Genomic DNA, 22,962 nt, shown 5'->3' on the forward strand with positions numbered 1-22,962 from the left:
CTGCTGCTGGTCATCTGTCTTCCCTCTAACGTTCCCCTAGGTAGTCGAGAAATGGCTGCCACCGCCTGGTGAACCCTTGAGCCGATCCTCTCAGGGCAAACTTTATCTGCTCCAGTTTAATGAACCCCGCCATATCATTTACCCAGGCCTCCAGTCCGGGGGGTTTCGCCTCCTTCCACATGAGTAGGATCCTGCGCCGGGCTACTAGGGACGCAAAGGCCACAACGTCGGCCTCTTTCGCCTCCTGCACTCCCGGCTCTTCCGCAACTCCAAATAGAGCTAACCCCCAGCCTGGTTTGACCCGGGCCTTCACCACCCGCGAAATCACTCCCGTCACTCCCTTCCAATACCTTTCCAGTGCCGGGCATGCCCAAAACATATGTGCGTGGTTTGCCGGGCTCCCGCCACACCTCCCACATTTGTCCTCCACTCCAAAGAACCTGCTCAATCTTGCATGTGCTTGACTTTTTAAATGTATTGTTTGATAATTCCTTGTGTAAGTTTTATTATTCAGTTCTTATTTAAATGTATAAACAAACAATAAAGTCGTATTTTTGACACCGCCCACCAACCGGACTACCGATTTTTATTAGAAGAGAAAAATAAGAGTCCCACAATCCTTTGTAATAGATTGACATTTTTCCTACTACTGCTGTCAAGCCAACAGGTCTATAATTTCCTGCTTTCTCTCTTCCTCCTTTCTTAAATAGTGAGATGACATTTGCTACCTTGCAATTTGAAGGAACCGTTCCAGAATCTTTAGAATTTTGGAAGATGACCAATATATCCACAACATCTACAGCCACCTCTTTCAACACTCTATGATGTAGATCATTAGGTCCAAGGGATTTATCAACTTTCCGTCCCATTAATTTCTCCAGTATTCTTTTTACTAATACTAATTTATTTCAGTTCCTCATTCCCACCAGTCCCTTGGGTGTCTCATATTTCTGGGAAGTTTTTTGTTTTTTCCTTCAAGAAGACAGACACAAAGTATTAGTTTAGTTTCTCTGCCATTTCCTGACTTCCATTATAAATTCTCATTTATCTTTGCTAATCTTTTCCTTTTTCTGTACCTAAAAATATTTTTAGTCTGTCTTTGCATTTATCGCTGGTTTACTTTCATACTCTATTTTCCCTTTCTTTAACAGTTTCTTGGTCCTCCTTTACTTAATTCTTAAAAACCTCCCAATCCTCAGACTTACAACTTCCTTAGTCAATTTCATAAGTATATTCCTTTGATCTAATAAAATCTTTCATTTTTCTTGATGGCCATGGTTGGATCACAAAGGGTTTTTGTGCCTTCATCTGTTTCAATGACTACTATCATGAGGTCATATAGCCTATAGCAGGATCTAGACAACACCCAGGCTTGTGCTGCCAAGTGGCAGATAGGATATTTCACTCGGTATTGATCATCTCCAACAAGAAAAGGGTCAACCACCTCACTTCACTTCAATGGCACCATCATCAGAATCCCTCACAATCACTACCTCGGGTGTTTCTGGAGACTTAAATAGACCATTCAAATCAATACTGAGACTGCAAGAAAAGGACAAATTTGTGGCACTCTGCAATGAGTGGCTCACTTCCTGACCCCTCGATCCATCCCCACTAACTACAAGATCCATTCAGGATTGGGAGTCAATAATCACCACTCCATGAAACAGGTGTAGCTTCAATAGAAACATCCAGAAAATAATATTCTACTGGATTGGCACCCCTGCCCTAAAGACGATCTACCCCTCCAGCATTGTTGTCCTGTGGCTGTATATTCACCTTCTAAAAAATGCACTGAAGCAAATGAAGCCAACTTACTTCAAAAGCACCTCCCAACCAAAAACTACTACCACCAGGAAGAAAATAACATGTACACAAGATCGTCACAAGAAAATTACCACTTCAATGATCATTTCCAAGCTCACGTTAAGTCACACAACTTCTAGACTTCAAAAAATATGCCATTCCATCAGCACTGAATTGGAAGGTGGGGAATCCCTGACCTAACATCATTTTAGGAGCGCAATATGTGCAAGTACAACAATTTGAGAATCCCATTCCACAATTCCCCACAACGGTCAAAATTAGGGATGGTTATTACAAATTCAATTTGACTGGCATCATGTACAATATTCCTGAAAAATAAAATGTACACATCAGCCAAAATATTAAATGTATTTTAGAGCAGATCATAAAGAAGTTTGAACAATGTAAAACAGGAAAAGGTCTTTTAGCTCATAAATGGGACCATTCTGCTCCACCCCAGATAGTTAACCTCCACAGATTACATTTTCCTTGCACTCCATTTCCTCCCTCACCAACAGCATATAAACTACTGCACTTCAGGTATCAGCTCAGATCCTACTCTTAACCATAAATGTATTCAGTTCTATCCAAACGGCATTGAATCAGCATCATAATCATGAAATAACTCTCTCAATCAGGTCAGCAAAACTATTTAAAACTCACTCTGCGACAAAACAAAATGCAATGTTTGATACACAGTAATCAATACCGGGACAGAGTCTCAGGATAAGGGGCACTTAGGATTGCAATGAGAATTACTCCACTCAAAAAGGCTGTGAATCTTTTGAATTCTCTACCGCAGAAGGTTATGGATATTCCATCACTGAATACATTTCAGGCCAGGATAGATAAGATGTTTTGGTCTCGCAGGGATCAAGGAATATGCACAGTGGTGGAAGTATAAAGTTAAATGTTCACGGTCAGCCAGGATCATATTGAAAAGTGAAGCAGGCTTGAAAGGCTATGAGATCTACTCCTATTTCTTGAGTATTTTGAAGAAAGCAACAAAAAATTCACAGATTTGAGGATATGGTATAAATATTAAGTAGCAAAACTCTAAGATAATGGTCCCAAAAATTCATCCTTTTAAAACGCATGCCACCAAGATGATCTTTTCCATGGATATGATGTTAAACAAGAGAAGACATGGAATCCTTTGGAAAATCCAGAGCCTGCCTTCAGGAGGCTGGATGTTGGAAGTTTAAGCGCTGGCTTAGTCCTTCCGCACAAAAGGCGGACGGAGTAGGCAGGCCTAGTGAACACTTAGTAGTCCAAATTGCTTATATGAACAATGGCAGTCAGGAAACTTCCATGGTTGCACATTATGTACTTTGCTTGGCTTACAGTTCTATTAGTTAAACTAGGTCTTCCCAAACCGTGGGTCATGACTTGCAGTTGGTGGGTCATGACTTGCAGTTGGGGTGTGAGACACAATTTGGGGGTTCCAATGTCCGAAACCATAATGGTGGCAGTGGAGGAGAGATTGCAACCTGGCTCCGAGGTCCAATGATACACTATTTTCTACTGTGCAGTCTCAATGGGAATCCAGATTAGTGGAACAGCAAGCAAGTAGCCTCTGCATACCTAAAACTTGTAAACACTTCATTGGCAAATGGTATCTGCAGCTTTGGCAAGCACAATCTGGAATAAAGCTGAAAATTAGCAGTGAGTCTTCCTTAACAATCGATAACTAATGCCCAAGAAAAATAATTACAACAGTTTTGGCTTCAAATTGTACCGGGGAAGGTTTGCCACAAACCATGAAAAAGGAGACTTATGTAAGGCTGAGGAAACAAGGTTCAGACAGGGCATTGGAGGGATACAAGATAGCCAGGAGGGAACTGAAGAAAGGGATTAGGAGAGCTAAGAGAGGGCATGAACAATCTTTGGCGGGTAGGATCAAGGAAAACCCCAAGGCCTTTTACACATGTGAGAAATATGAGAATGACTAGAGCGAGGGTAGGTCCGATCAAGGACAGTAGCGGGAGATTGTGTATCGAGTCTGAAGAGATAGGAGAAGTCTTGAACGAGTACTTTTCTTCTGTATTTACAAATGAGAGGGGCGGTATTGTTGGAGAGGACAGTGTGAAACAGATTGGTAAGCTCGAGGAAATACTTGTTAGGAAGGAAGATGTGTTGGGCATTTTGAAAAACTTGAGGATAGACAAGTCCCCCGGGCCTGACGGGATATATCCAAGGATTCTACGGGAAGCAAGAGATGAAATTGCAGAGCCGTTGGCAATGATCTTTTCATCCTCACTGTCAACAGGGGTGGTACCAGGGGATTGGAGCGTGGCGAATGTCGTGCCCCTGTTCAAAAAAGGGACTAGGGATAACCCTGGGAATTACAGGCCAGTTAGTCTTACTTCGGTGGTAGGCAAAGTAATGGAAAGGGTACTGAAGGATAGGATTTCTGAGCATCTGGAAAGACACTGCTTGATTAGGGATAGTCAGCACAGATTTGTGAGGGGTAGGTCTTGCCTTACAAGTCTTATTGAATTCTTTGAGGAGGTGACCAAGCATGTGGATGAAGGTAAAGCAGTGGGTGTAGTGTACATGGATTTTAGTAAGGCATTTGATAAGGTTCCCCATGGTAGGCTTCTGCAGAAAGTAAGGAGACATGGGATAGTGGGAAATTTGGCCAGTTGGATAACGAACTGGCTAACCGATAGAAGTCAGAGAGTGGTGGTGGATGGCAAATATTCAGCCTGGATCCCAGTTACCAGTGGCGTACCGCAGGGATCAGTTCTGGGTCCTCTGCTGTTTGTGATTTTCATTAATGACTTGGATGAGGGAGTTGAAGGGTGGGTCAGTAAATTTGCAGACGATACGAAGATTGGTGGAGTTGTGGATAGTAAGGAGGGCTGTTGTCGGCTGCAAAGAGACATAGATAGGATGCAGAGCTGGGCTGAGAAGTGGCAGATGGAGTTTAACCCTGAAAAGTAAGGTTGTCCATTTTGGAAGGACAAATATGAATGCGGAATACAGGGTTAACGGTAGAGTTCTTGGCAATGTGGAGGAGCAGAGAGATCTTGGGGTCTATGTTCATTCATCTTTGAAAGTTGCCACTCAAGTGGATAGAGCTGTGAAGAAGGCCTATGGTGTGCTCACGTTCATTAACAGAGGGATTGAATTTAAGAGCCGTGAGGTGATGATGCAGCTGTACAAAACTTTGGTACGGCCACATTTGGAGTACTGTGTACAGTTCTGGTCGCCTCATTTTAGGAAGGATGTGGAAGCTTTGGAAAAGGTGCAAAGGAGATTTACCAGGATGTTGCCTGGAATGGAGAGTAGGTCTTACAAGGAAAGGCTGAGGGTGCCAGGCCTTTTCTCATTAGAACGGAGAAGGATGAGGGGCGACTTGATAGAGGTTTATAAGATGATCAGGGGAATAGATAGAGTAGACAGTCAGAGACTTCTTCCCCGGGTGGAACAAACCATTACGAGGGGACATCAATTTAAGGTGAAAGGTGGAAGATATAGGAGGGATATCAGAGGTAGGTTCTTTACCCAGAGAGTAGTGGAGGCATGGAATGCACTGCCTGTGGAAGTAGTTGAGTCAGAAACATTAGGGACCTTCAAGCAGCTATTGGATAGGTACATGGATTACGGTAAAATGATATAGTGTAGATTTATTTGTTCTTAAGGGCAGCACGGTAGCATTGTGGATAGCACAATTGTTTCACAGCTCCAGGGTCCCAGGTTCGATTCTGGCTTGGATCACTGTCTGTGCGGAGTCTGCACATCCTCCCCGTGTCTGCGTGGGTTTCCTCCGGGTGCTCCGGTTTCCTCCCACAGTCCAAAGATGTGCAGGTTAGGTGGATTGGCCGTGATAAATTGCCTTTAGTGTCCAAAATTGCCCTTGGTGTTGGGTGGAGGTGTTGAGTTTGGGTAGGGTGCTCTTTCCAAGAGCCGGTGCAGACTCAAAGGGCCGAATGGCCTCCTTCTGCACTGTAAATTCAATGATAATCTATGATTAATCTAGGACAAAGGTTCGGCACAACATCGTGGGCCGAAGGGCCTGTTCTGTGTTGTATTTTCTATGTTCTATGTTCTTAACGTCAGGGATTGCTAAAGTCCATTATTTCAATAACAAAATTCTGAAATCATTTATGAATCACGAACTCTGCTCGCCGCTTCCCTGCCCAACTCTACCACTTTTCACTTCCTATCACAAACTCTCAGTGTGAACAAGGGTTCAAGAGAGGGTTGGCAAATCGAACGAGATTAGCTGCAAGCAGAAGGGAAGTAACGACAGGGAGGCCCAGCAAGGTCACAGTCGGCAAAGGGGAGAGATTCAGCTTATGGGAGAGATAGCGAGCAGGTGATTAGAAGGAGTTAGCTCAGCAACTTTTAGATATTTTTTTTTTTTAGAAGTTATTTAATTTATAGGGTATTTTCATGTTTTTTTTTGATGAGGAAAACCTAATTCATAGCTGTACCATTGGTTTGATGCTGTTTTTTCTTATTTTGACACTTTTGATACTGTAGTCTGTAGTGAGTGTTGTCATGCTCCTTTTTGTTTTAAACTTCAAGAATGCAATATTGAAGGCTATTATCCTGCTGTTTTATTTCATTTTGACATTTTCATAGTAAAATAATAATGGTTATTGTCCTGCTATTAAGTGTTATTTTGGTCCCCACCAACTCGTCAACAATTCTGAAGCAAGAGGCATTAAAATGGGGGTCACACCAGGTAAAGGTTCAGGGAGCACGGTATTAAACATTTCCAACCCAGGGTATTTTGGTCTCGGTATAAAGGCAAATTCTGTGACTTCTCAATGTGATCTCCAAACTATTTCCAATTTGTGATATTCTTGCCACAGATTATTAAATTAAAGAAAAAATATTTTTAAATACTCTTATTATGAATCATAATATTGTTCGATATTTAAACATCTTATTTGAGAGATGGACAGCTCACAATTCAGAAAAGTGGCCTGAAAATTATTGGTGATAAAGATAATGTTTAACAATTTTTATCCCTCTGATATCACCTATTACAATGCTGTCATGCATTCTGTTTTTGGAGAGCTGCAAAGTAGAAATAAATCACGGAGTGAAAGACATCCCATAGTAAACTGGGGGGGTTAATGGCCAACAAGAGCTTCAAAGTTTTGTTGCTTCAAATATTTAATGGAGAAAACGTGTAATATTTGCCCTTGCTATTTGTCATCTACAAACTGCCCCTCAGCAGCATCACCTGAAGGCAAAGCCTTAGTTTCCATACGTATGTTGATGACACCCGGCTCTGCCTCGCTTAACCCCTCCGCTGTTGAGAAATGATCAGACTGCTTATGCAACATCAGAACTGGATGAGTAAAGATTTCCTCCAATTAAATACTGAGAAGACTGATGCCATTGTTTCTGTCCTGCTCCAAACAATGTCCCAAATCTACCAATTCCATTCTTCTCCCTGGCAACTGTCTGAGATTAAACTAGTCTGTGCAAGATCAATATCATATCTGATCCAGGGATGAGCGTCCAACCTCATATTGTGACATCACCAAGACTACCTATTTCCAACCCTATAACATTGTCCAATTTTGTCCTTCTCAGCCCATCTGCTAAGAAACCCCTCGTCCATCCCTTTGTTACCTCTGGGCACGACTATTCCAACTCAGTTCTGGGCGACCTTCCATTGTCTACCCTCCATAAATTTGCGGTCATCCAAACTCTGCTGTCCGTGTCTTAACTTGCACCAAGTTCCATATCGCCATTTCCCCCTGCACTAATTGAACTTCATTGGTTTCTGCACAATCATCATTTTAAAAGTTTCATCCTGGTTTTCAAATTCCTTCCTATATCTGAAATTTTCTCCAACCCCACTAACACAATCTAATTCTGGCCTCTGAGCATAATTAATTTTAATTTTTCCGTCACTCGTGTGTGTCTTTAGTTGTCTCGGTTCAAAGGTCTGGGATGCCTTCCCTAGCTCTACACCTCTCTAACTCACTCTCCTCCCCCAAGACACTCCTTAAAACCTACTTATTTGGTCAACTGACCTAATGCCTCCTTAGGTGGCTCGAAGCAATACTTTCTTTATAATACCTCTGTAAAGTGCCTTGGGATATTTCATTACGTTAGAGGCACAACATAAATATAGGTTGTTGCTTATGTAACTCCGTAACCTTCAAATTTTCAAATATTAAAAACGCCAAACATTTGAATTAAAATAATTTACAATCAACAGATTATCACAGTATCTGAGGTTTTGTGTGCTCGTGCTCATTAATATGATGCCCAAGATGCATATATCAATGTGCAAAAATTCCTTTAAGATAGCTGACTTCCATAAAAAAATGTTTGAAGGATGGAACAAAACATGGTTAAAAAAGTACAGTTCTATGTAAGCCAAGAGCAAGGATAAATTCAATGTACTGTAGTTTAACTATCAAATAATATTAGCAGGATACAAGATGATAAATTTTAGAATCAGAAGGAGGATTTTACGATGTCAGTTTAACAAAATAAGTCTAAATGTAAATTGAAAAGTGCTGCCACTTTATAATGCACAGTTTTTTCCCCAAATGCAGAAATTTTGAAATATTACTAAAATTATTAGAACTAAACCGATAAATCAACCACTAAAATAACAAAATAACTCTGTGCACTGCCAATTTCTTTATGGTGGAAAATGTTTTATGTGAGTCCCATTTGGGATAAAACGGACCTAGCTAGTTCAAGATGTAACTGATGGCGAACATTTTTAAAGGGTATAAATGTTCCCCTGTACCTTTAGAGAATACAAAATCAACTTTATGTTTTTAAAGAGTTGAATGTACTTCTAACCTAACTAATTTTGCCTGCCCAGACCAGTCCGCTTACATACACACCGAGCTTTGGACAATTCATCATTATATTACACAACACCTGCAAAATAGGCTCATGTTGCTAGCTGGCAGAAAAACACAGCTGTAGTCTGTACAATTTATCCAGACTTAAAACACCAGCTCTTGCGACATGGTGGGTGTTTATTCACTTTTTTAAAAAATTGATCTTCTGCTTGTTGAATGATTGTTATTCTCCTGCCAACTATATCCATCAAAGCACAATAGGTCTTTGAAATTGCTGAACATGCATCAGAAATTGACATTTTTAGGTCTTTAACCCACCATCAGACCTGTTCTGACAGCCTATGCAATCAATTGATCATTTACGTCTGTATGGTACCCATTATTGATCAGACCATTGGCAAGGGAGATTTGTTAATCCAAGTTCCATTAGATATTGCTCATTATAATCATTCAGCGCCAGAAACATCAAAGGCTGTGGGAATAAATAAAATATATTGTGCTTGACCAGTAAGAACAGATCAGAATTTACAGGTTTTACCTTAACAAGAGCACAACTTTCACTGTTATCAACCATAAAGTACTTCAACATTGTCAGAGTCGGGCTTCACCTAAATAGTGACTATTTAAAGGAGTCAAATAGTGATTCAGGTTCAACAAACTTAGTTGATCACTTTTTGTTGACAGCAAATTATGATATAGTATTTGGATATTCATTCAACCTCTCCCTGCGAGAGAAGTAAAGACTCTCAAGAGTTCTTTTTAATGGCTTTTGCCAGCCTGGATAAAATACTGTTCTTTGGCTTTTAATGAAAACACAGTTATGGCTCTGTGCATTTTTCTTGAAGCCAACTACAACAAACCATCAGCACTGGGACACTGAAGTTAAAACACATTTGGATAGTAGCAATTTAAATGAATGAATACTCCAGCTTGTGACCTCCACATTTATTCAGCACATGGGAGCCATTTAAACTTTTGCTAACTCATGGATTTCCAAGTTCTTTTTTCTCTTCAAAATAAAAATGTAGTCCCTGAAATTTACATTCAAATACTGCAATCAGTTTTGCTTCAGATTTGTTGCTCTACCAGTTTTATCCTCTTATCTTCTGAAGGCAGCAACTCTTGTTGAGATAGAGTTTCAAATGCAGTAAATTGTCATCCTATACTTATCCCACATGCCTGTTCTGCCATCAACAACAAATGTCTGCAAGTTATTGACATTGCATCTAAACTGTGCCCTTAGCAGCAGACATCCACACACACTCGCTTTGCAGCAAGAATCAACAAACAACATTCAATAGTGCCATAATAAAAACTGTGTGCTGGAAATACTCAGCAGGTCTTGGAACATCTATGGGGTGTGAAACATTTCAGATTCTGGTGAAGGATCACCGACTTGAAGCATTAACTATTTCTCTCTCCACAGATACTGCCATACCTGCTGAGCATTTTCTGATTTTATTTTGGATTTCCAGTATCTGCAGTGTTTTATGTTTAGGGGGGCCATACAGGCATAGTATTTCTGACCTTTGTGGCACTGACGCAAATTGCACATCCCCATTGGAGGCAAGTTAATACAATACATATAGCCTACCAAAACTGGGATTGTTTATTTGTCTGTCCTAATGCAACATCAAATGATGCTTTAATCCAGTGGGCCAAAATTATAGCAGATGCTGGAAATCTGAAATAAAAACAGAAAATGCTAGATAAGCTCAGCAGGTCTAGCAGCATCTATGGAGAAACAGAGTGAACGTTTCAGATCTAAATGAGCCTTCTACAAAACTGACGTAGCTTATACAGATTTCAGCAAAGCTTTTGACAAGCTCCCACATGGGACACTGTTAAAGAAGGTAAAAACACATGGGATCCAAGGTAACTTGGCACGTTGAATCCAAAACTGGTGAGCAGTAGAAGACACTTATGTATGGAGTAACAAACAAGGGAGTACTCAATGAATGGCAGGACATGAGGAAGCTCAGAGGGACAGAGGGACGGACCTTGGTGTGCTTGTCCACAGATCCCTGAAGGCAACAGGACAGGTGAACAGGGTAGTTAAAAAGGCATGCGGGACACATGCCTTATCAGTCATGTCATAGATTATAAATGCAGGGAGATTATGTTGGAGCTGTACAAAATTTTGGTTAGGCCACAGCTGGAGTAGTGTGCAGTTCTGGTCACCTCATTATAGGGTGTGGTTTGTACTGGTGACTTTGCAGAGGAGATACACCATGACGTTGCTTAGGATGGAGCAATGGAGCTAATAAGAGAGAAGCTGGACAGGCTCGGGGTGTATTAATTAGAGCAGCGAAGGCTATGGGGGGGGAAACTGATTGAGGTGTATATGATTATGAGCGGTATGGACAGGGTCAGCAGGAAGCTGCTGTTCCCCTCAGTTGAATACCATTCAAGGCTATGGGCCAAGTAGTGTAGTTTTGTCGGCACAGATTCAATGGGCCGAAGGGTCTCTTCTGTACAGGATGACTCTATGAAGTTTGGGTTACAACGAACCGCACTGACAACATTGATTAATTGACACCGTTTCAAATTTAAAACATCAGTTTTAACTTTACGATGCCACACCAGTGAACAAGTTCAAACATTCACAGGTTTCCAAACTTTTTCTTCAAATATATATTATATATTATTTGCTATATTACTTTTTTATAATTGACAGAATACAAAATTCTGTATTTTTTCGAAAATAGGGTATCAGGTCTTCCCCTATTTATAACATTGTTCTCGGAAAATTGGTTACAAGCTAAGACAGTGTTTTCAAGACCCAATTGTGTATCAAGTCCGAGAATTATCTGTAGTGAACTGTAAGTCGCATTTATGTGAAAGTATAACACAAGGTTGGTCCAATCATTACCAACAGAGAAAACAGTCAGATTATTTTCTGTAATGACTTTTTAGTAACTCGTTAAGATCCATTACTGTTAAGAATAAGCAGCCAGCATGAAGATTAGATCAGATACCAACTTGGAGATCTTGACTTTTCAGTGTCACGGTCAAGGCCATTTTATAAAGTCTTTTTGTCTGTGCTGTTAAAAGTGGGAAATTGCTGAGCTAACAACATGCCTCCAGCTGGTCACCTATTCTCTTGCAGCCGTTCCAAAGTAACAGTGGTAATGGGTACAGGGTATCTGGTCCAGCTAACTCTGAACAAAGGAGGTCGTATTCTCCCATAATGGTGCTAATGGTCAAAGCATTAGCAGACCAACACAACGGTTTCAACAAAGAGCGCATCAATTAGCTTCTCCAAAACCCAAAGCAATCCAAACTCTCATTAAACGTTAAGATTTCAGTCGTCGTGTGTTCAACATTGAGGGTGTAAGTCAAACGACCTCCCCCAAGCTGCATTGTTATATCATCTGTTGGAACTGAATCCTGGCAGTTACTGTCTGACGTCCAACGTGAACAGCCTGTGCTTTCTACCATCAAGCCAGTAGCAGCAAATAACACTCAGACTTTGATCAAACCTGCCAACTGCTGGAATCTTGCAACTCATGCCTCTTGACTAACTCATTCTAAGTGCCGTCTCCTGTCGTACAAGTCTCACTTTGAAAAGGCAGAGCATTCTGCAATTAGCCAACCACCCCATGGAAGCCAACTTCTGATTCTGGACACATGCAAAACCGATACTAGTATTTTATTGCATTCATGCTCTGAGCCCTCTTCCTTTTTCTTTATCCCCCATTTATTATGGAAGTGTAAAAAGTGGTGGACATATTTTCATCTTACCTCAGGTTTGTTGTGCAAGTCATTAGTAGAGGATTGGAACATTTCCAAACTTGAGGGTTGGTGAGAATACCCCCCACCCCCCCACCCTCCACCCCCAGTTTAGTAAGGGAGAAAATCAATTTGATTAAAAAAATAACTTCTGGTTATGAACGAGTAGAGAACAGGGACATCAAGGCAGTTTATAGTGACGCACTCCTGTCCGTGATACAGGCAAGAGTTCCTCAATGGGATATGCAAGAGAAAGGAAGATCTATACTGGAATTTTGCAGAGTCTCTAGAGAAAGGTTTTTAAAAACATAAGAAGGTCTGTCTTCCCAAATATGATAATAACCAGATAAACTGTTTTAGCGATGTTGGTTGAGGGATAAATATTAACCAGGACCTGAGGATAACTCCACTGTTGCTCTTCAAATAGTACCATGGGATTGTTTAATAGAACATGTCGTGAGAGCGAGATATTAGGAAATTGGGTCCAGAAGAGACCCCAATGCAGCAGGCAATTTCGGGGTTAAACAGACTGAGAGAAACAAAAACCTGCTAGCATAGAGTCAGAGGGATATGCTTACACCTGGCCAAGTTACATTGTCCCTGTGGGAATACACAGGATGCCTCAGATACGTTCTTCTTCGGGGCAATCCTGTGTGATCAGCTATTAGTACATTAAAGAGTCTGACGGCCTCTTTGTGAGAGAGCGACAGACAGTTACAGGAGAATGCTTTGGAAATCGACTGAGAAGGTCATGAAAGTTGCCAGCAGGGCAGGCTTCAAAGTCGGGGATGCGACCCACAGGTGGGTCGCGGGCGGGTGTCAGGAGGGTCGCGGAGCTGTTGTCCACAGCGCTCCCGATCGCGCAAATCACAGCGCAGCAGCCGGCTTTTCATAATGCCAGCTGCAAGCGACTGCGAACATGTTAAAAAAAAAATCTACCACATTGCACATGCGCGTGCGCAAATGCGCATGCGTGCCGATAATCGGGCACGCATGTGCAGTGCGGCCGCTATTTTTTTAAACGGTTGCAGCTTTTTGTTTTACAAGTTCTGTAGTGGTTTTTATTCATTTATTTTATTCATTTTATTCATTTTTTTCATTTATTTTATTCATTTTTTTTTACAAGTTCGGGGGGGGGGGGGGTTTATTTGATTAAATTTTACAGGAAAAAAATTTAGAACTTTGGACAGATGGTGACTCCATACTTTCTGACACCAGAAGGCTTCACCTTCATCCAACAGTTTCCATTGGAAGAGCGTGTACGAGGGCCAAAGGGACCCAAAACCATTTCCTCCATTTTTGTCAGCAGCAAACAAAGTAAGAGAAAATGGTGGGTCACGCAGGTCGGCAGGCGTGGGTTGCGAAGGTCGGCCAGCGTGGGTTGCGAAGGTCGGCTGGGTTGGGTCCCGAAGGTTGGCCAGTTAGTAAAAATGGGTCCCCGGAAAAAAAGTTTGAAGAACACTGCTGTAGGTAATGGGGTTGGAGGGTGAGGTTGTCTCGGCGATTTATGGGAGGATTTAGGAGGATAAGGTGTGTATGGAAGGGGTCAAGGCCAAATGGGAGGAATAGTTGAGGATGGCGCTGGAGGATGGACTGTGGTGTGAGGTGCTGCAGAGGGTAATGCCCCAAACTCATGCACGAGGCTGGGGTTGATAAAGGTGAAGGTGTTGCACAGGGCACATTTGACAAAGTCAAGGATGGGCCGGCCATTTGAGGGGGTAGAGGATACTTGCGAACGGTGTGGGAGGGGCCCGGCTAATCATGTGCACATGTTCTGGTCTCGCTCAAATTTTGGGGGTCGTTTTACAGCACTATGTCGGCAAACCTGCATGGGGATTTGGAGCCGGGACCCCTGGGGCCATTTCTGGGGTGTCAGGCCTGCCGGAGTTGCAGATGGGAGCAGGGCAGATGTTTTAGCCTTTGCCTCGTTGATCGTTCGTAGGCGGGTTCTGTTGGGGCGGAGGTCAGCATCTCTACCATGTGCCTCGACGTGGCTGGGGAAATCGAATGGAGTTCTTACATCTTGAGAAGGTGAAATATGCCCTAAGGGGGACAGATGAGGGGTTCCACAAGAGATAGAACATAGAACATACAGTACAGAAGGAGGCCATTCGGCCCATCGAGTCTGCACCGACCCACTTAAGCCCTCACTTACACCCTATCTCCGTAACCCAATAACCCCTCCTAATCTTTTTGGTCACTAAGGGCAAGAGAGAGGAGAGGAGGAGGAGAGAGGTTGGTGCAGGTGCATAGTTTATTGTATTTGGGGTGCAATGTTTTTTGTCTTGTTTTGTATAATGTTAAATGCTAAAAATTTTAATAAAATTGTTTCCAATGAAACTTATAAAATCTTGTACACCTCTATCATATCTCCCCTCAACCTCCTTTGCTCCAAGGTGCACAATCCCACTTTATCTAAGCTAATCCTGTGGCTACAATCCCCCATCCCTAGAACAATTCTGGTAAATCTCCTCTGCACCTTCTCAAGGACTCTCACATCCTTCCAAAAGTGGAGTCAAGGGTCATAACGGACAGGCAAGAAAGTAGAGTTAAAGCCAGAATCAGACCAGCCATTATCTTACTGAATGCTGGAAGCTAGATGGGTCGAATAGCCTACTCCTACTCCAGTTACTAAAGATCTTTTGCATGGTGTCCAAAACTGGGCACAATAAAAGTGGTTAGCACTGCTGCCTCACGGCACCGAAGTCCCAGGTTCTATCCCGGCCCTGGGTCACTGTCCGTGTGGAGTTTGCACATTTTCCCGTGTGCGTGGATCTCACCCTCACAAACCAAAAGATGTGCAGGGTACATGGATTGGCCATGTTAAATTGGCCCTTAATTTGAAAATTAATTGGACATTCTAAGGCTGTTTAGCACAGGGCTAAATCGCTGGCTTTGAAAGCAGACCAAAGCAGGCCAGCAGCACGGTTCAATTCCCGTAACAGCCTCCCCGAACAGGCGCCGGAATGTGGCGACTAGGGGCTTTTCACAGTAACTTCATTTGAAGCCTACTTGTGACAATTAGCGATTTTCATTTCATTTTCATTTAATTTAAAGAAAATGAAACAAAAAAAGAACTGGGTACAATACTCTAGTGGTGGCCTAACCAGAAGTTTTATACAGCTTCAGCTTAACCTGTTCTGGCGAAAAGAGTAAATAGGGTGGTCAATAGGACTTCAAACTAGAGATTGGGGGGGGGGGGGAAGGGAAAGTCAGGGAACCAAGTGGTGAAGTAATCAGTGGGAAGTGTAGCTGCTTAGGAATACAAAAAAGCACGAAAAGACAGAACTCAGGAGAGGTTACGATAGTCCCCATCCCACAAAATATGACACAGTGTATGGAAAGGCTCAGTAAACCAAGATCCACCACACTAAGAAAACAAAAAGGGATGGTCAATAGAGAATTAAAGGTGCGATATTTAAATGCGCGCAGTGTAAGGAACAAGGTAGATGAGCTTGTGGCCCAGATTGTGACTGGCAGGTATGATGTGGTAGGCATCACAGAGACGTGGTTGCAGGGGGTTCAGGACTGGCATTTAAACATCCAGGGATTCACAACCTATCGAAAAGACAGAGAGGTGGGCAGAGGGGGCGGGGTTGCCTTGTTAATTAGGAATGAAATTAAATCAATAGCACTAAACGACATAGGGTCAGATGATGTGGAGTCTGTGTGGGTAGAGTTGAGGAACCACAAAGGCCAAAAAAACATAATGGGAGTTATGTACAGGCCTCCTAACAGTGGTCAGGACCAGGGGCACAAAATGCACCATGAAGTAGAAAGTGCATATCAGAAAGGCAAGGTCACAGTGATCATGGGGGACTTCAATATGCAGGTGGACTGGGTAAATAATACTGCCAGTGGACCCAAGGAAAGGGAATTCATTGAATGTTTACAGGAGGGCTTTTTGGAACAGCTTGTGATGGAGCCCACGAGGGGACAGGCCATTCTGGACTTAGTGTTATGTAATGAGCCAGACTTGATTAATGATCTTAAAGTAAGGGAACACTTAGGAGGCAGTGATCATAATATGGTTGAATTCAATCTCCAATTTGAAAGAAAGAAGGTAGAATCAGATGTAAAGTGTTACAGTTAAATAAAGGTAACTACAGGGGCATGAGGGAGGAACTGATGAAAATCGACTGGGAGCAGAGCCTAGTGTGAAAGACAGTAGAACAGCAATGGCAGGAGTTTCTGGGAGTAATTGAGGACACAGTACAGAGGTTCATCCCAAAGAAAAGAAAGGTTATCAGAGGAGGATTAGGCAGCCATGGCTGACAAAGGAAGTTAGGGAATGCATCAAAGCAAAAGAGAAAGCCTATAATGTGGCAAAGAGTAGTGGGAAGTCAGAAGATTGGGAAGGCTACAAAAACAAACAGAGGATAACAAAGAGAGAAATAAGGAAAGAGAGGATCAAATATGAAGGTAGGCTAGCCAGTAACATTAGGAATGATAGTAAAAGTTTATTTAAATACATTAAAAACAAACTGTCGGCAAAAGTAGACATCGGGCCGCTCCAAAATGACGCTGGTAATCTAGTGATGGGAGACAAGGAAATAGCTGAGGAACTAAATAAGTACTTTGCGTCAGTCTTCACAGTAGAAGACATGAGTAATATCCCAACAATTCAGGAGAGTCAGGGGGCAGAGTTGAATATGGTAGCCATCACAAAGGAGAAAGTGCTAGAGAAACTAAGAGGTCTAAAAATTGATAAATCTCCGGGCCCAGATGGGCTACATCTTCGAGTTCTAAAGGAGATAGCTGAAGAAATAGTGGAGGCGTTAGTTATGATCGTTCAAAAGTCACTGGAGTCAGGGAAAGTCCCAGAGGATTGGAAAATCGCAGTTGTAACCCCCCTGTTCAAGAAGGGAACAAGGAAAAAGATGGAAAATTATAGGCCAATTAGCCTAACCTCGGTTGTTGGCAAGATTCTAGAATCCATTGTTAAGGATGAGATTTCTAAATTCTTGGAAGTGCAGGGTCGGATTAGGACAAGTCAGCATGGATGTAGTAAGGGGAGGTCGTGCCTGACAAACCTGTTAAGAGTTCTTTGAAGAGATAACAAATAGGTTAGACCAAGGAGAGCCAATGGATGTTATCTATCTTGACTTCCAAAAGGCCTTTGATAAGGTGCCTCACGGGAGACTGCTGAGTAAAATAAGGGCCCATGGTATTCGAGGCAAGGTACTAACATGGATTGACGATTGGCTGTCAGGCAGAAGGCAGAGAGTTGGGATAAAAGGTTCTTTTTCAGAATGGCAACCGGTGACGAGTGGTGTCCCGCAGGGTTCAGTGTTGGGGCCACAGCTGTTCTCTTTATATATTAACGATCTAGATGACGGGACTGGGGGCATTCTGGCTAAGTTTGCCGATGATACAAAGATAGGTGGAGGGGTAGGTAGTATGGAGGAGGTGGGGAGGCTGCAGAAAGATTTAGACCGTTTAGGAGAGTGGTCCAAGAAATGGCTGATGCGATTGGGCAAGTGCGAGGTCTTGCACTTTGGAAAAAAGAATAGAGGCATGGACTATTTTCTAAACGGTGACAAAATTCATAATGCTGAAGTGCAGAGGGACTTGGGAGTCCTAGTCCAGGATTCTCTAAAGGTAAACTTGCAGGTTGAGCCCGTAATTAAGAAAGCAAATGCAATGTTGTCATTTATCTGAAGAGGCTTGGAATATAAAAGCAGGGATGTACTTCTGAAGCTTTATAAAGCATTAGTTAGGCCCCATTTAGAATACTGTGACCAATTTTGGGCCCCACACCTCAGGAAGGACATACTGGCACTGGAGCGGGTCCAGCGGAGATTCACACGAATGATCCCAGGAATGGTAGGCCTAACATACGATGAACGTCTGAGGATCCTGGGATTATATTCATTGGAGTTTAGGAGGTTGAGGGGAGATCGAATAGAAACTTACAAGATAATGAATGGCTTAGATAGGGTGGACGTAGGGAAGTTGTTTCCATTAGCAGGGGAGACTAGGACCCGGGGGCACAGCCTTAGAATAAAAGGCAGTCACTTTAGAACAGAGATGAGGAGACATTTCTTCAGCCAGAGTGGTGTGTCTGTGGAATTCATTGCGACAGAGGGCGGTGGAGGCCGGGACATTGAGTGTCTTTAAGACAGAAGTTGATAAATTCTTGATTTCTCGAGGAATTAAGGGCTATGGAGAGAGAGCGGGTAAATGGAGTTGAAATCAGCCATGATTGAATGGTGGAGTGGACTCGATGGGCCGAATGGCCTTACTTCCGCTCCTATGTCTTATGGTCTTAACCTCTCTAGTTTTGTACCCAATGCCACTACAAGATCCCAAATGTTTTGCCAAATACTCACACAATATATCTTGCCGCCTACAAAGACACATGCAGCCCAGACCCCTCTGTCCCTATATACACTTTAGAACTCTGCCATTTAATCTATATTGCCTCTCCCTATCCCTTATGCAAAGACACATCACCTCACACCTCTCTCCATTAAATTCCATCAACCACTTATATACTCATTCTGCTAGCGTATGTCCTGTTGCAGTTGATTGATACCATCCTCACCGTTTGCCACATCTCCATATTTGGCATCATGGACAAGTTGTGAAATGTTACTCTGTATTCCAATATGCAAGTCCTAGCATGGGGACCATTGTCTACCACCTCCATTCTGAAAAACAAACCTCTTACTTTACCATGACTTGCTGTTTTCTGTTCTTTAGCCAATTTTGTTATCAGAGCTGAGACTGACTTTTTCATTCCATAAGCCGCAATCTTTTTAATTAGCTTTTTAGGTGGTACTTTCTGAAAGACTTTCTTAAATCAGGATAGGTAATATCTATTGCTCTCCCTTTATCAACCTTCACTGATACTTTAGAAATTAATTACATCAGGCAACCCAATGTGCCTTTCGCAAACACCTTTCCTTAATGAGCTCGAGTGCTTTTTCAATTTTTTGCCCAATTATTTCTAAATCTTACCCATATGATTGATGTTAAACTGACTGGCATGAAGTTACCAGGAATATCCTGACACCATTTCTCGTTACTTGTAACATTTGCCACTCGCCATCTCACCTGTATCTAGAGAAGATTGGAAGATTCTGGAAAGTCCTTTCACCATCTGATTTCCTGGCATGCCATCCGGACCAGGCAACCTATCAACTCAAAGCATAGCCAGCCCTGAAACACATCCTTTGTGTCAATTTGCGCCCCATCCATTAACACTATCATCTCTGCTTCTTCCAATATTTTTTCAGCATCCTCTTCCTCCATGAATACCAATACAAAATAGTCATTAAGTAATCTAGCATTGTCTTGCACCTCGGTCCTGCACCTCTAAGATACATCACCCTTTTTGTCTCTAATGGGCACACCTGCTTTAATACACACTTGCATTTATAGCAATAAAATGATCAGAAGAGCTCAAGAGGGCAATATAACCATGGTAACAAGCTAACTCAAAAGATTGAGGGGGGCAAAGTGTATTTTATTGGTTCCTTGTTGCTCATAATAATAATCGCTTATTGTCACAAGTAAGCTTCAATGAAGTTACTGTGAAAAGCCCCTAGTCGCCACATTCCGGCACCTGTTCGGGGAGGCCGATAGGGGAATTGCACCCGCGCTGCTGGCCTTGTTCTGCATTACAAGCCAGCTGTTTAGCCCACTGTGCTAAACCAGCCCCTCATGTCACTTGTGTATCTTTGCTGTACTATATTTATTGGAGGCATGCATGGAAAGTCAAAAAGTCGAATTAGTACAAGAGTAAAGACCAAACCCTTGTGTACCTCAATGTTTCAAGGGAAGAAAATAAGAAAATAGTTAAACACTAACAACTGAACCACGGTTGACATTAAAAGCAAGGAAAGACAGAGGTTAGATGTACTACACTTTCCAATGAGAAAGAACTATTTTCTATTAATCAACATATTGAGAATCACATTGGTTCTACTTACCAATCCCGGAATTAGCCCCAGTGACAATGACAACTTTGCCACTTAGATCTCGACCCTGTAGAATTTCCATTGCAGCACTATTCCCATCATATCTCTGCCGAATATTTGGTTTCTCAGATGCCTCTTCAACAGTAAATGCTAAACGTGGATCCAGGTACGTGGTCCTTTTGTTTATGTGACTAAGAGAAGAGATTTTAGAAGTAACTTCAATGACTAACTTTAAAGAAAAAATTTAAACAAAATTAAATGATAAGGAAAATAGATTTAAAAAATAGTTCCTGCTGTTTCTTCCCACTTCCCCCCACTTTCCAATTGTATGCATCAAATTAGAAATTCTGAATACAAAATTAAAAATGAGCTGGAGAATTATTCTCTTAGTCATAAGCAGCTCTAAACAAATCTGTCTGCTCTCTAGAAATTAGTGGTTTAAAATGTGGATTTGTTGTACAATTGATTCGCTTTCAGATGGGGTACACATCAAAACTGATTTTTTTAAAATCTTCCATCGCCAAGTTCACCATCAAGAGAAAAGACAAGTACCAGTTAATGTTGCAACCAAAGATACTTAGTTAGGCCCGGAATCCAGAAGATAGCCAAGCCTCCCTCTCGAGAGCAAAACAGAAGGAAAGGGTTAAAAACAAGAGTCCAGTATGAAAATGGTCACAAAAAGACACCAACAGAATGTTCAACTCTTAATCCCCATGAAATGCTGGGAGCTGTCGTGGGTCAGGAACACAATTGTTACAAGAACCGGCTTTGCTATAGGTGTTTAACTCAGCCACACCATTAACATCCTGCTTCCAAGTTTCCAGAGGGCAGGTGAAATCAAATTTGTCAAAGGAAGGATTTCCAAATCTTCCCCACGATTCCAAGCATGGATCAGAAAAATTCAACTGGACATGAATTCCTGAGGCTGCGGAATGGAAAGGAGACCTGACAAGGTTGCATGTCATGTCTCTCCATGAGCTGCTCTTGTGTGTTGTTGCAACTGAAGGCGAGTGATGTGCAAGACAGATGAACTGATTTCCAAGAAGTTGCCAATCACATGGTTAGCAGTGAAAACACCCTCAGAATGGTTGGGGCTCTTCAGTTCACTGCTGTCAGTTTCACTGTGGAAGCAATCTTCGCTGGTTGACCCTGGCAAGTTGCTGACAAGTCAGTAAATGGTTGTGCTGGCTGGTTGATAAGCACAGTTAATGACCTTTTTACAGATGACAATTACTTGCCCGACAGCTCCAAGGACGGATTCTGATTTCCCCACTGCCCGCCACTTCAATTGCATCGACCATTCATATTCTAATTTTATCTTTGGTCTCCACTCGAGCTCCACCCAGAGTTCTTACCTAAATTTTTTCTTTTCAGATGCTAAATGACATTTCCTGCATCTATTACTGTTACTATGCAGCAGCAACATGAGTGGAATGTTCCACTAACATGAGCTGCCATCGAGCAAAAAATACTTTTCTGACTGCCACACGAATAAGTAACATGATATAAGAATTTCAGTGTCAATACAATGAAAGCGACATAGGCCACACACCCCAACAACTGGGGGATTGTGTCAAACAGTACGGTCCTCTGGCTCTTCGCAAGAGGCAAAGTATGGGTTGTACTCAACCAGCCCATGCTTGCAAAATTCCAATGTTAGGTGTGATTCCATAATTGGACAGCACTTCCTGAACAATGCTCAGAATTATACGCTACCAATTTAAGATTATAGTTAATCTCATAACGTGGCTTCCTTACTTACTTTCTAGAAGTAACGTACATTCATACCCAGGAACCAATCCTCTGTGGGCAAAAGGAACACGTCCAGGTATTGTGCCTCTTTAGAATAAAACAAACATGTGGAGACAATAGTTCCCTGGTGCATTCTCCGTGCCAACACTTTGACCAGAGTTGACTTGGCAACCAATCAGCCCTTTTCTTTATGCAGTATGAAATTCAATGTGGAGAAGTGCAAAGTGATGTATTTTGGTAGGAAGACATGGCAGACAATATAAAATAAGGAGTAAAATTCTAAAAGTAATGCAGGAGCTGGGGGACCTGTGTGGGTACGTGAATAGATCATTGAAGGTGGAGAGAACAGTTTATAAAGCATACAGTAGTCTGGGCTTTATTAATTGGGGCAGAGAGTATAAGAGCAAGGAGGTTATGCTGAACTTGTTAGACCTCAGCTGGAATGTGTACACAGTTCTGGGCGCACACTATAGGAAGAGTGTGAACGCACTGGAGAATACAGAAGTTTACAAGAACTGTTCCAGGGATGAGAAAATTCAGATACGAGAATAGAGTGGAGAGGTTGAAACTGCTTTCCTTGGAGAGGAGGTGGTTAAGAGGAGGTTTGGTAGGAATGGCCAAAATCAGGAAGGGGCTGAACAGAGTAAATAAGGAGAAACTGTTCCCACTCATAAAAGGGTCAAGAATGAGAGGGCACAGACTTAAAAGGGATTTGCAAAAGAAGCAAATGTGATGTGAGGAAAAAATGTTTTCACATGAGTGTTTCGAGTCTAGAATGTACTGCCTGGAAATGTGGTGGAGGCAGGTTCAATCGAGGCATTGAAGAAGGCAATAGATGATTTCTTGAATAGAAACAATATGCAGGGGTACAGGAAAAATGCAGGGAAATGGCACCAAGTCATGATACTTATTTGGAGAGCAGGTGTAGACACAATGGGCCAAATAGCCTC

The 22,962-nt window shown here is 42.2% G+C and overlaps 1 protein-coding gene across 3 annotated transcripts in view; it reads right to left on the reverse strand.

The window, feature by feature from the left end:
- Nucleotides 1-22,962, reverse strand: part of wwox (WW domain containing oxidoreductase) — a 1,140,899-nt gene that overhangs the window by 1,092,467 nt on the left and 25,470 nt on the right. For all 3 annotated transcript variants that reach the window (XM_072517840.1, XM_072517838.1, XM_072517839.1), the window contains exon 4: nt 20,273-20,451. In XM_072517840.1, coding sequence (XP_072373941.1) covers nt 20,273-20,342 — 70 coding nt within the window. In that variant the 5' untranslated portion in view covers nt 20,343-20,451. The remainder of the gene's footprint in view (nt 1-20,272; nt 20,452-22,962) is intronic.

This window comes from Scyliorhinus torazame, chromosome 10 (assembly GCF_047496885.1).
Source record: "Scyliorhinus torazame isolate Kashiwa2021f chromosome 10, sScyTor2.1, whole genome shotgun sequence".
Taxonomy (NCBI): domain Eukaryota; kingdom Metazoa; phylum Chordata; class Chondrichthyes; order Carcharhiniformes; family Scyliorhinidae; genus Scyliorhinus; species Scyliorhinus torazame.